Source organism: Mytilus californianus, unplaced genomic scaffold, assembly GCF_021869535.1.
Source record: "Mytilus californianus isolate M0D057914Y unplaced genomic scaffold, xbMytCali1.0.p SCAF_8, whole genome shotgun sequence".
In the NCBI taxonomy this organism is placed as follows: Eukaryota; Metazoa; Mollusca; class Bivalvia; order Mytilida; family Mytilidae; genus Mytilus; species Mytilus californianus.
In genome coordinates this window covers 81,888,895-81,904,060 of record NW_026262734.1, presented here as the reverse complement: position 1 = coordinate 81,904,060, position 15,166 = coordinate 81,888,895, and the positions used below count along the sequence as shown (strand labels likewise).

The 15,166-nt window shown below is 32.5% G+C and overlaps 1 protein-coding gene across 1 annotated transcript in view; it reads left to right on the top strand.

Annotated features, from left to right (window-relative positions):
- The window catches only part of LOC127711191 (multiple epidermal growth factor-like domains protein 10), an 18,046-nt gene extending 3,188 nt beyond the window's left edge, over nucleotides 1–14,858 (top strand). Inside the window, exons 3-6 of the mRNA XM_052217157.1 lie at nucleotides 9,312–9,420; nucleotides 11,159–11,205; nucleotides 13,275–13,325; nucleotides 14,424–14,858. Of these exons, the coding sequence (XP_052073117.1) occupies nucleotides 9,312–9,420; nucleotides 11,159–11,205; nucleotides 13,275–13,325; nucleotides 14,424–14,554 (338 nt within the window). The 3' untranslated portion in view covers nucleotides 14,555–14,858. The remainder of the gene's footprint in view (nucleotides 1–9,311; nucleotides 9,421–11,158; nucleotides 11,206–13,274; nucleotides 13,326–14,423) is intronic.
- Nucleotides 14,859–15,166: the final 308 nt, after the last annotated feature.

The window sequence follows — 15,166 nt, the reverse complement described above, 5'->3', positions numbered from 1 at the left end:
TAACACTGTCAGATTTCAATGTTATCATGTTTGTTAAAGTCCAATAATAAGGTCAACTATAGGTCAACCACAACATAATATGTATAGTGTACGTGCATTGCTAAAGGTGGTATTACGTAAATAAAGGTTCATATTATCATGGAGAAAAATGAAAAAAGAATGGAATAATGTATGGGTTACCTACTTGAAAACTGATCTAATACGATTGGGAGAAAAATTTTAGCGCCCCAAGTTTGGGTTGGCAAATTTCCATGTTTTCAATATAGGCTGCAGTCTGACATTCTTAAATTGTTTTGTTATAAATTAGGCCGTTAACTTTTCTAAATTGAATTGTTTCATATTTTTCATGTCTTCGTCTTTTGTAGACGACTAAACGTATGGGTTTTCTCATTGTTGAAGGCTGCACAGTTGCCTATGATTGTTAATATCCACTTCATCTGAAATTTGGTGGGTAGTTGTCTCATTGGCAATCATACAACATTTCATTATTTTATACAGCCGTTTAAAAATTTTTAAAAAGTATTCTTGTTGTTGAATTTTTCATTATTTGTAACAGTGGCAATTCTGATTAAATTATCATTTCAATCTGTAATCAAGTTTCAGAGAAGGAGATCTTTGTTTAGATTTCCTTTAGGTTCATATGTTAAACTATGTCCTGATGTGACACTCATCTTTGGATCGGCACCAAAACAAAACATAATCTGATTATTCGAGCACAATATCAATGCAATCTGTCAAACAGTTAACTGAGAGGTTTTGTGTACGGATATGTACTTCCCATAGGATTCTTTGTTAACCATATTGACATCTTTCAATTGTTGAATGCTGGTCTCTATTCTTTTGAATTAATCGTTGTTGGTTTGTTGTCTCATGAGCGGACTACAACATTTCATGTTATTGAAATAAAATAATACGGACAAACTGAAAATACTTACCTAAAAAAATCCTAATTTCTTACCAGTTCTATCTCGATCTTATATATTATCTGTGCATTACAGTTTTTAGTTGTTGATCTATGCCTTTATTTTCCTCATAGACTTATTATTTTTGTTCTGGTGGGATCCATTTTTGGAAACCTATAACAATAGATACTGCATCAAATATTTTGCATCAATTTGTAAAAAGTTGTTATTCCCAACATGCTTTTTATGGTATTATTTATGAACCTAATACTTTATAAATTGTCATTTGAAAAAGTACATCATGAGAGAAAGATTGTATCGAAGTGTTACAAAGTTCTGTCAAGTGGTTAATGAGCAATTGATGACACATGGGACATAAGGGCAAAAGGACATATAGCAGGTGGGTTAAGTCGCCACATACACGAACAGGAATAAAAGTGCCTGTCCTAAATCAGGAATCTTTGGGAAATAGTGGTCAATTGAAATATTATAACACATTTATATAACAAGAGTGTCCACGCTGAAATGTCGTGCCTGCTTTACTGACCATGCACTATTTCTTTTGAAAGTTTAATGCATAAAAGTACCACAGAACCTTGACATGTTCAATGATCCATGACAATGAAATTAGAGTCTGTATGACAGTCAATTCTATAATCATAGATAGGACAGTCCATATATCACGATCATGACCAGTTTTTCAATAACTATTATATAATTTAATTGTTTGGAACATGCATGTAATATTTGCCACTGGACATTAAGCACATTTTGAATACATGTATTGTAAGTACTTTATGAATGTGTTAGTATTTTTGAGGACTCTCACTGACTCAGTAGGATTATTTTTATATAATGGAATTATCCTCTTGAAATAAAGATTATTTATACGAAATTTTGTTCAATAATTATGTGTCGGATTATTAGGGTGTCGGTTCATTGGGTCGTCGGACTTTTGGGGTGTCGGACTAATGGAGCCTTGAACCGACATAAATTCAATCATTGACCAATAAAAAAATATATATTTCTACAAAGTGTATGTACATGATCTCTTCATATAAATTTCACATGCAGTTTCCCTTGTAGCCGTATGAAAACCAAGACAAGACCGGTTCACACAGGAAGATTAAGAAAGCAAAGAAAACTGTGCACTTTATAAAAGGGTCTGGATGGGGTTTCTTCATTTCTGTATTCTTTAATATTTTATACCATTTTCACTATTTATTATAAATTTTGCCTGTTATTCTCTTTTCTTTATATTTAAGCACCACATTATTCTCTATTCTTTATGGCTACTTCATAAATACAACAAAGGATCGACTGATATGAAAGCCTGCCATTCTAAAGTTGCATTAAATCCGTGAAAAAAGAAGGGACATTGGATAATTGTCTGTTTTCTGTTTCTTGGTCTTTTCTCACTTGCCGTTGGAGGCAAAATTTATGTCTCTTTAGTTTGTATCTTATAATAAAAGAATATAGGTAAAAAATATAATCCCGCTAACATGTTTAACACCGCCACGCTCTGTATGTATGTGACTGTCCCAAGTCAGGAGCCTGTAATTCAGTGGTTGTCGTTTGTTGGTGTGTTATATATTTGTTTTTTGTTCATTTTTTTTGTACATAAATTAGGCTATTAGTTTTTTCGTTTGAATTGTTTTACATTTGTCATTTCGGGGCCTTTTATAGCTGACTATGCGGTATGGGCTTTGATCATTGTTGATGGCCGTACGGTGACCTATCTATAGTTGTTAATTTCTGTGTCATTTGGTCTCTTGCGTAGAGTTGTTTCATTGGCAATCATACCACATCTTCTTTTTTATAAACAAATATATGCAAGTCTAACGTTCTGTTACCCCTTATGGAACCCGTTTGAACTAAATTCCAAAGGAAAGACATTTTTTGACATAATAATTTTTTTGTCTTACACATAAATGTCAACATGCATGTGAACCAAATGTACACACAATTATTGTTTGTTTTAAAAGGCAATTTGGGTGAATACAGTTGTGAATTTGACTGCATACGTCTGACGTTAACGGAATCAAAAAGGTAGACTCTAAGGTAATTTTATACTGTAACTTTATGTGCTAAACCGTTATATAATCCAGATGACACTGAGGAAAAAATCATTCATTGACATTGTTAATATTCTATTCTTTTCGTTTTTTTTGGATGTATTTTTCTTAATAATTACATGCATGAAGTGTGTAGTTATGTTCACAAAAATAATTAGAGTGAGGTGCACATATTCGCCGGGGACACAATTTCGCCGTTTTATGATTTTGAGGTGTAAAAACTTCAAAGGATGGATGAAATGGAAGAAATGTGACGGTAAATTATATTTTTATAACAAATATGATTATTTTTTAAACTTAGACAAAATTTTGGCACTTACCGCAAAGGACCAAAAAAACGTACAACGTTTTGATAAATATTGTTTTAAGCTGCAGTTATGTGGTTTTAAATAGATGTGTAAAAATGGCGAATATGTGTCCCCCTTTGACAAAACATCAGGAAATTTCAAATTGCCTTTAATCTAACTTTTTAGATGAATTTTTTTCAAAGAAACACGTTTTCAAGCTAAGAATATTTTTCTTTTGATGTTATCATCATATAGAAATATCAGTATACTTCAAAAACATAAATACCGGCTGAACATAAACTGCAGAAAACATGGAAAATTATGGCGAAAATGAGCACCCAACTCTATTGACTTAGCACTAAAAAAGTGCATTGAAATAGGATCAAATAGGCCTAGTTTTTTGTCGAAATAGAAGACAAAATCTAAAAAATTATATCAGGATGTTCACAAAAAAAAACGAGTAAAAGTATGATTTCTTAAGTTTGTAAAACTTACATGAACAATAGCAATTCGTAGACGATTCGAAAAGGACCCTCCATCTCTGACTTGTCGTGGAAATCGTCTGTTTCTATAACTTTAAGACTTTTTGCAAGTGGCTTGTAGAACAATATTTTCTCTGTCTCAAAATCTTGCCGCCCTCTTGCTGAGTTTTTTTCTTGCTTTGTCGCGCCAAAAGCATATTGACGTTTCATATCTGTGACGTTGCAAAACTTGTGCCTCGCTGTAGAACAGCGCTTTCCCGCCGTCCATAATTTTTCCCGCGTCAATGGAGCCGTAATTATGAAAAGCGATGTAAAAGTAATTTTATGAAAACTATTGCTCTAAGATTGTTATAAACGATGTTTTTGATACAACATTATTTAAAAATACAACTTTTAACCTTGAAATATAGTTTTTTTTTTTTTTTATCTTTCTTGTCTTTATAAAAAAAAATGAAAATAATATACCCATTGCTACTAGCTTTATAAGCGCTTTTGTTTTATCTTTGTCAAGTGAAATGCATAACTGATTCTTAACCAAGTTGGCAAGTACATGTATTTCATGCAATATTTAGGACGTCTGAAATTTAATGTACAATAAATCTGTTGCTCAGTGGGTCCTACAAAGTAAAAGATCTGTGATGAATGGCTCAAAATTGAGATTTTGCCAAGTGCTGGGAAAGGATGATTTGTAGGATAGGAAAAAAATCATTGGGTCACCTACTTAGGGAGCTACCATTTGATTTTTATGGGAAGGGGGGGGGGGGGGGGTGTCTAGGATGAAAAATTTTGTTTTGAATTTTTTTAGTTGTAATCTCTGTCCTGCCTTTTTATTTTTCACTCTATTCGGTCCTGCCTTTTTTTAAGTTTATCCTGACTTTTTTTTTACCTAAATTGTCATCCCGACTTTTTTTTTTGCAAGTGTCTCATCCTGCCTTTTTTTTTACTCAAAACTCCTGTCTGCCTATTTTTTTCAAATTTCATCCTAGACCCCCATAAAAATCAAATGGTAGCTCCCTTATTTAGCATCCCCATTTCGAATGAAAATAAATATTTTTTATATTAATGCTTAAATGATGAAACGGGAATAAAATGTATTGAAATATCGTATGGCAGTACAAGTATATCGGGTAACATTTATGTACTTTTACAAAAAAAATCTTCACTGAGAATTCAATCGCGGCATTTGAGTCCTAAAGAAATTTTCCAGTTCTCTTAACTAAAGCGTGTATTGTGTATATTAATATTTCGCGTAATCAAGTATAACAGTTACCTTTTCTATGATTATTTATTAGGAATGCGATTATTATATGAGATATTCTGATTGAAAGATGTATGAAAAAAAACTGACGTTTAACAAATTTCTCGAAAGTACTAGTATGCAACATTTTACATGAAAATAGATAATTAGTAAACACGTTAAATAAGTTGGTATTACAGTACTAACAAGCTTATGATCCTGTATCATTTTTTGACATCCGTTTTAAGTATACAAATAATGCATTTAATTCAGTTTGCTTCATGACCTTCATTCCCGCCAAAATCGTCCTTTTGGCGCCGTCTTTTGACATTGTCAGTGCTTCTCAGTATTGTGACGTTACTATGGAACTTTGACGTTCAACACAATCAACAAGATTTGTGTGTAGAAGCCGTAAATGTCCCTTTGGCAGCAAGAGGGTTAATATTGAACATAGTATTACAATTGCCTACGTTTATGTGATTGGATTTCATGACGTCATTCATTGTTTACAAACGTTATTTTTGCACTCGCACTGACATTTCAACAAGTCAACAGTTCACACTTCTTCTGGACAAAAGGTATGGTATATATTGAATATTTTAAAACTGAGAAAATTGTCGCATGCCGCATGGCTAATTTAAAACACATATCCTAAGTAGGAGAATACGCGTTACACATTGGCGGATCTAGGGGGGGTCCGGGGGTTGGAACCCCCCTTTTATGGGACGATCAATGAATTTGAATGGGGACATATAGTTGGAATATTCATATTCATTACTACTTGACCAAACGTTATGAAATAATATCAATCAATAATTGATATTTGAGAATGATAAATCCTGAATGTTTCTGAACATATGATAAGGAAAAGGGGGTGGGCATCGGCGGATCCAGGGGGAGGGGTCCGAGGGTTGGAACCCCCTTTATTTTGGCGATTAATGCATTTGAAAGGGAAAATAAATTTGGGAACCCTATCTCCTGATTTGGATCCCCTTTTTAAAAATTGCTGGATCCGACCGACACATGCTCATTTCCTCAAATCCTGTGTTTTTGTCACACAGTATTTTTTTCCGATCTTTTCCCACTTCCCACTTCTTTCTCTTCTGTCCCGATCCCACTTGTTCCTATTTTGACCGGGTTTTTTTTTTACCGATGCTTCATTTATTTGTGATACATTTTGATATTAGTCCACCATTGTCCCAGGTGTCAACAATCTTATATAATCCCGCCACATTGACTGCTATATATTGTTTATTATTTTTCTCGTTTGAAATGTTTTACAATAACATTTTATTTACTTTTAGATTTTTTTATTCAGCCATGCTGGATCTAGGCGATCACTCTGGTTTTGGAGATGGTGCAAAATACTAAGTTGAAGACATATCATGAAACTAATTATTTATGTTTTTATGACTTGCAGAAACTTTCTACACCATTTTAATCATCAACTGCAAACTTTTGACACGTTATAATTATTATAAAGAGCACATAAATAGACTGATGGTTAAAGCTACATGTGCATGAAATATTTGTCACTGGCAAACACCAATACTTCGAGGTTGATGGATTTAATTATCATATTTTGCTTTTTTTATTTAGGAATAAATTCTCAGAATGATTAACAGCATAGAAGACAGCCGCTGAAATGGGAACGTACGATGTGAAAATTAAAGACCTATATACAGAAGGATGTATTTTAATATGGCATTCATCAGAAAAGACAATATTTAATCATAAACCATGTAATTCCGTTGAATTTCGTACAAGTACCAAAACATAAAAGATGGATGCTTGTAATGAGCTCATATTAGAACTAGGGAGTCCTCTGGAATTACCAATCTACATGTAACAAGACATCATATGTGAGACTGAATTGAGGAAAAGACACCAGCCAGGAAACTGACATTCTATAAAGCATTCCAAAGAAAAGATGGCAAAGGGGGGAGAGCAATAAAACATGATACAAGCAAAATTAAGTGTTTCTTTGATTGTTTTATTTATGAACCTTAATTACAAGGGTCATAAAATAGTCAAGGGGTTATATAGTACAATTGTATCCTAAGTTTCTGTTGAATTTAACTATATTTTGTACTTAATATATATATATATATCAACAGAAATATTCTTTAAATAATTTAAAATGTGCAAATCTTATTCCTCCGTTATATAAAAAAAATGTAGTGGTGCTTGCAGGCAATATTTTATGAAAAATTGTTTTCAAATTCACCAAAAACTTGCTACATAGCAAGAATACGCCATGTTTGCCAGCTTTTACATAAATAAAAAAAAACTTAAATGTCACTGGTACATCCATATGAAATAAAGTCTGCTGCTGCCAAAAATCAAGATTACAAACTATGTTTCTAAAGGTAGATTACAACAATACTGAACTCTGAAAAATTTTAAAAAGCGGGGAAATTTCATAAACATCTCGCAAAACCAAACGCTAAAGCACATCAAATAGCAGAACGAATGGAAAACAACCGTCATATTCTTAACTTGGTAAAGGCATTATCTTATTTTTCTCATAATAATCCTCCCAGTTTTTTCAAGTATTCTTACTCTGAAAGGAAAATATGAAAGAAAAATCATTTGAAACTTTACAAATTATCGGCATGAAAATGATTGACATTTTTGTCACAGACTTCATATGTTTATTTGACAATAAAGATTATTATATTAAAACAATTGTTATGATAAATAAAAGAAATTCCAGTTATGATAAAAAAAAAGGAGATGAGACATTGTTTTATGTTAATTACAATACATTGCCTAACATATTAACATATGGAATCATTAAAGTCAACATGTTTTAAGCAATAGCAAAATACCAAAAATGATCAGTATTGAAGATTCTTATCTTGTTAGATATATGTATAAATTGTGCGGTTTTATACACATTGATATTGTAAAATATCAGCCTCGAACCACAATGTAAATCTCTCTGGTGTCGATTGCGTATTTTTTTTTAAACACAGAAAGACAGTCGCAATCAAAATCAAGGAGTAAACAAAGACTCATAAAACCAAAGTGCATTTGCAGCAACAGTTAAAATACATAAAAAGAAACAACACCAACTCGACTAAAAACCGGGAATGAATTCATGTGCTTCTAAAGGGTAAAGAATTCCCTAGAGAAAATCCGATAAACTGCTTATCTTGCTTCATTTTTGTTGTTTTTCCCTTCACTTCAATAGTTTTTTGATAGACGAAAGTAAGCTTGATACTTTTCCTCAGTCATTTTCACGTCGCTAAAAAGTCCTGCTCAGCAGAGTGATATAGTCGAAGAGAAAAACCATAAGTTTTTATATGTAGCCAGCTAAACAAGGATTATAATAATATAGTCACGGAATTATCCAACCTATTTTTGGATACCAATTGTACTCAGATGCACATGTGTCAAAATTTCTCTAATGATAGAGGTCAACACTGAATCAGCGATGTCTACACAAGATACAAAATATAAAAAAAATAAAAAAGAGTCATCAACATGTCACAATATACCATACTATACTTACTTAGTTTATAAGTTTTCAATTCCCAATATTTTTTGAAACAAAATGCATTCAGATTAAAAAGATAAACCACACCAAATCGACTGCTACAGCTATACCTAAAGAAACAACTATTTTTGATATATATGGATAAGGTGCGCACTAAAAAGTAAGTATTTATTAAAAAAGTAAATGACAAACATCAGTACAATAATAGTACTAATAAAATCGGTACAATTACAATACTGACAAATTAAGTACTGAAACATTACTGACAAAATCAGTACAGAAACATTACTGACAAAATCAGTACTGAAACATTACTGACGAAGTCAGTACTGAACTAGTACTGACAAAATCAGTACTGAAACAATACTGACAAAATCAGTACTGAAACAGTACTGTCAAAATCAGTACTGAAACAGTACTGACGAAATCAGTACTGAAAAAAACAGTACTGAATTTATAGAATTAGTTACGGTACAGTTATTGTATAATAATGAACAGTACTGAAATAATAGAAAGTATAACATTACAAGTTTTTAGTCTTGCCGAACAGTACTGATATGTACGAGGGTAGAAATGTACCAAAAAAACGTGGGTAAATTCTTGGTAGTGTAATCAAATAGTGACTAAAACATTATATTTGCACATCTCTTTTAATTTGAGCAGTCAACATTTGAACCTATTTAAACAGAATTATAACTTTTTGTGGTGTCTTCATTTCATTTCAAATACTTAATATTAAGGACAAAAATATATCACACACACCATAACATGTATATATAACCCAAGCACACTTTTTTGGACGTGTTTAAATAATAAAAAATTTCAGGGTGCAAACCTGGATTCACGTCAAAAAATGGCAAAGTTTGTGAACCATGTCCAATTGATTTATACGGTGACGGATGCTGGTTTGCATGTTATTGCAATGATTCCCAGAGGTGAGTTTGATTATATCCATGATAAGAGTTTAAACTAGAATAGTAATAGATAGTTGTCTCATTTACAGTCATACGACATCTCCTTAAAAGCCCCGCATCAAGGTTGCGGGAGCCCTATATTTTTTTCACTTTGTCCATTCGTCTTTCTGTTTGTTTGTCTGTACATGTATGCCCGTAAAAAATTATTGTAAACGCAAAAGATCCAGAGATAAGGATTGTACGCCGATGAAATTTTACCCAGTTTTTCTGAATAATTATTTTAATGTGGATTTCAACGAAAACTGGTTTATAGGTATAATATGCTATGCCAAAATGATTTTATGATTTTTATGAAAATTGGGAAGTTTTCAACGAAAATTAAGATATAGACATCGTTCTTATTATAAATTGTTTTCCGACGGTACAGATTTTTGTGAAACTGAAAAAAATGTTGGTGTCAACTAAAGTGATGTTAGAAAATCAAAAAAAATAATTTGGAGGAATATCTTTCTATGGGCTCCTGACTAGGGGCAGGCACATACAGAATGTTGCGGGTCTTATCATGTTTGCAAGCGCTCAATCCTCCTATAGTCTGGGACAGTGATGTAACAACACACCATAAACAAACTGTAAACAAAGGTTAAAACAGGCTTTACTCATCAGATCGACAAAAAGATAAAAAAATAAATAACTAATAAAAAGACTTAAGAGACAAAAAGTACCGATCTAAGAGTACTGGCAGTTACTGAAATCTTGTTTAAAGCCAATTACAATTATTTAATAAATCATGTGGAAACTATTTTCATATTGCCGGTAATATGATTAAAAAAATGAACTTTCATTTGAGAACTGGGTATTAAATTAGAATAAAACTGTATGAATATGTTGCAACTGAAGAGTTTCCAGGAACGCTCAAATACAAAACTTTGAAGCTAAATCACCGAACATGGCATACAAGGAATAGCTAATAACCGCCTAAGGACAACTTTGCCTGAGAGAGTTGAAACTCAAGCTTCAGCCGATTTTCAACTTGGTCATCCTATTAACTGATACTGTTACTGCTATTACTTAATTCACTCAAAGGACATCTAAAACGTTTGTAACATTAAGCATATTACATATCGACCTTTTGGCTCTTAGTTGCAGGAACGCAATCGAATATCCACATATCACCGTCGCAATCCCGTTCTATTCTTTTCGATTGTCACTTTACATAGACCTTTATACATTTTATGATCAGCATGAGGGATGCAGGCACTTCTATCTTACACTCAGCAGATACAATTCTCCAAATTTTTGAGAGATTGTTTTACTTGACCAATTTCACAATTGAGTTTTTTAGAACATTTTTGACTTTTTTTATTTCCCTACTAATTTTCTCACTCTGTTCCTTTTTTCAAACGCTGCAAAAACTATCGATGATTGTATTTGCTTACTAGTTGATGCAAATGTTGGTTTTCAAACTTGGCAATTGATTTATCACAGTTTTCCAGCTATAGTACAACATGTACAACAAAAAGAGAAATATTTGATATTAGTTGTTTCCTAGAACATAATAATTTGTTTCATGTACAACAGGTACATATCTTTTCCAAATAACACAATTTATCTCTACTTAATTATTATAGGACCAAACCTCATAGCATTATAAATGAAAATTTCAGCGGAGAAAATGTCCTTACATAAGACTGGTATTATCAACGGAAAGCCTCCTGGACTTGTTCTTTACTATCCATAACATTTCTATTCTAAATTACAGATGTGACCATGTCAAAGGATGTGTAGACGCAGAGACTACAACTACACGTATGTTGATGTTTGAATGTGCTTTCTTAACAATTGGTCACGTCTAGCTAATATATTTTTGTCCGAAAACTATGTTTAAGATGGTCATATATAAATCTAATTCGACATGTGTATGACAACATAGTGCCATCCAGATTAAGTTTATAATTCTGTTCATTTATCAATAAAATCAACTTTATTTTGAAATTTTGACCATTGTATGTCATTTTTGCAATTTCAGGGGCAAAATAATGGGTCTTATCAAACCTTCTCCCGTTTGAAGGATCACTATACAATTTGACTTTTACCAAGAACTAACATGCTACAACTATAAGTTCACGTTTTTTTTAATGTTTTAACGCAACTATTTTCTGAAATAGATTTTTTTAATCTTTGTTCCATACCTTTATTATACTTTGTTATTACAAATTCCCTGATTTAACCAATTAGACATTGGTTATGGGTCCTTGATAAACTGTTCCGTCTATATGATGAAGAACTTATGAATTATCTTTTCATTAAAAAAAAAACACGAGATAAACAAATTTAGCATGCATGGTTATTTCATGTACAATTATCCTTCTTTAATTAAATTCTTTCGGCATTTTGGGTCCTAAACGTTTTGAACTAAGTACTTTATTTGACCTTTTAACATTTTTTATTCGTGGGTCTGGCGTACAAAATTATAAGCATGCATGGTATCTAAGATATATAATTTTTTTTAAATGGATTTTGACAAAAAAGTACAACACATGTCGAAACTATTCCTACAGAAAGCGTAACTGGACTAAAATATAAAGTCGAAACCATTCCTACAGAAAGCGTTACTGTAACAAATATGAACAAATTGATGGTAATTTTGACATTATAATTGTTTTAAAGCTACACCAAAAAGCAAGATAGTAGAATATATCGATTAAGTTTCACATTGAATACATCTGTCAACAAAACGTTTTTGTACCGAAGTATTGGTAACTTGGCGGGAGTTACTCTAAACAACTGATATTCAACTAGCAGCAGTAACTACAGTTATCCAACTCCGAAACAGCGGTGGGTTTGCTTTACGTAGCGTGGCAGAGACGGAGTTACATCTATTTTAGTTTTCGTACAATTGTGTGCTTCTGAAACTGATTTTAGTGCCCAAGACTCTAAGACATTAAAGTAAAAAATGTTTGAGAGCACAACAACAAAGCAGCTGTGACTAAAACTGTGCAACCTTCTTTCAGTACTTAGATTGATTGTATTCCTATAATATTTGAATGGCAGTAAATTTATTAGAATCTCAACATTTTATCCGCCGTCAACTTTGCTACTTTCGGTCATATTTCATCTGTTTCAAGTTTGTATTGTATAGCTGTAGGCCAATAAGGGTATTACTGTAACCTAGCAGATTTAAGAAAGGTTCTGGTAAATCAAAGCCAATCCAGTAAAAAGTAACCCACACATAGATTTTAAATATATATAAAAATATATATATATACAAAATTCACATCTAGATGTCAATAGACACACTTGAAAATACACTTATAGATTTCAAATATGACGGCTAGATGTAGTTAATCACTTTCCCGGCTTGGCTATACTTTTGTCATTTTTAGTTTATCAGCACTTTATTTTTGAAATAAGGTTTAGGTTTTCAAATATTTTGGCCCCGAGCAACACCGAAGAGACATTTTGTCGAAATGTGCATCTGGTGTAGTAACATTTGCACCGTTAAAATGTTATCAATTGATTGATTGATTGATTGATTGTATTTTGCCTAACCTCCAAAGGGAATTGTTTTATGCAATGCCAGGACTAGAAACAATTAACTGTTCAAACAAATAGTAGTTTCTGCAACTGTAGGGTCGACCAGAATGAAGAGCGAGTCATTTGGAGTACCACTTGAAAATGAAGTTATATTAGATAGGGATGACAAATATTGCATTGCAACATGACACCCTTCTGAGTGCACAGAGAGTTGTTGAAAGAGTTCTGTTACATGTAGAGGCCGTGTCATCATCCCTACACGAGACATCCGATTTAACGCCTCCACGCCTATATCACAGCATGGTTTATATTGGTACATTTTTGTGTTCCTTTCATTTCAGTTCATTTACCAAGTCGAACAGAAGAGACAGGGTCAGTGGAACAGAAAACCAGTAAGTGCTGTTTACCAAAATGTTATTAATGAAATGAAAGCCTTAATGCAACCAAGTGTTTTGTTCTATTTGGATATTCATATGATGCTTGTTATAACATTTACGGTTCCAGTTTTACTGCATCAGATGCGCATTTAGACTATCGACTTATGTCTCTTCAATTGTGATCCAGGACAAACTATATGAAACTCAAATACCTAATACAAACGTTGAAGAGCTGATAAAACAGAAAGGGACCAAAAGTAAAATCAGACTTGGATAATTAATAAATGATATATATGATACATACATTTAAAATAATTTCTCAAATTTGAAAATCATAATTTTGATAAAGACAATATCAATATGTTCATTCTAGAATCGAAGCACTGGTCCCTTGGCTGGTTATTTCAAGGAGATATGTAACTCTTGTTGCTTAATAGCTATTTTGAGGTCGTCTCTTCGAATATTTATGGATGCCATCATGATTTGGTTGATCGCTATCTGTGTCAAATGATCCACTTGTCGTTGCCATAATTACGACATCATTTCTTCCTTTATGATATGACAACTGAATTCCTCTTTAAATCGCTTGTTTGACTAACGAGCAACACGATGGTGCCATAGTGTAGCATCACAGTAAATACTTCAAGAGCAGCTTTGGGTCCTCAATGCTATTCAACTTCGTACTTTATTGGGCCTTTTTTTTATTCGAGCGTCACTGACAAGTCATTTATAGACGAAACTTGTGTCTGACGTATGAAATTTAAACTCAGCTGGTATCTATGATGCGTTTATTAGTTGTCTCCCAGTATTTGTGTAGTTTATTAGTTGTCTCCCAGTATTTGTGTAATGTGTAGTGTTTTGGTGGTTGTTGTTTGTTGTTGTTACGTCTTATTTTTCGACAGTACATACAATGAATGAATACTGGATGACACAACTATACACGCCTTTATTTCCCTATCAGTTTTTGTTTACCGTTTTAGTCTCTTTTTTTTCTAAATGGAAACATTATAAATTAATTTTTCGACTTTCTATGTCGTTCGAAAGTTAGTTTATTATGAAAAAGAAAATAAATTAGAATTTAGATGAATTATTACGAATAAATCATATTTTCAGGATTATCACAGACGGAACTACTAGTTTCCTATCTAGGAGCATCAACTGGCATTATGATTTTATTTGTAATATTAGGAATTTTGTACTATTTGAATAACCGCAACCTTATGGAAATATTAAGAAGAACCTGAAACACCAAAGGCAAAATTCAAAAAGCTGGAACTATTTTGGATATTCATCACTACCTTTACGGAACAATCGACTATAGCGTATTGGGAGGGATAGAAGTGACAAGTATTTGCAGCCCTAACTTGATAAAAGATAATGACTCGTTTTCTCTTGTATTAAAACTTTCGCATTTCAGATATTTAATCATGATACTAGTAAGTAAGGCAGGCGAGACATTTTAGTGTGTGTACTCTTGTTGCAACTATAGACGTGCAATGACTTTCTCATCTTTTTTTGTCTCATCGTTAATTATACGAAATAACCTTTTTTGATATTTGAGAATATTACTTATATTTTTGCCAACTATGCTCTTTGAATTGTGTGTAATTGCAGTTCCACTCAAGAGTTTGACAGTAAGTAGTAGTCACTTCTGATGTAGATTTTTTTCCTTCGTTTTTGTATGTTTTGGAAATATGCTAGGATCACTCAGGGCAAGATTTTATGATACTGACGGATGCTGTTGTAACACTGATGTCAGAGAATATAAGGAGATGTGGAATGATTGTCAAAAAGAAAACTACATGTATCCACTGGAGACAAAATGACGTAGATGTTAGCAACTAAGGAAACGTAGA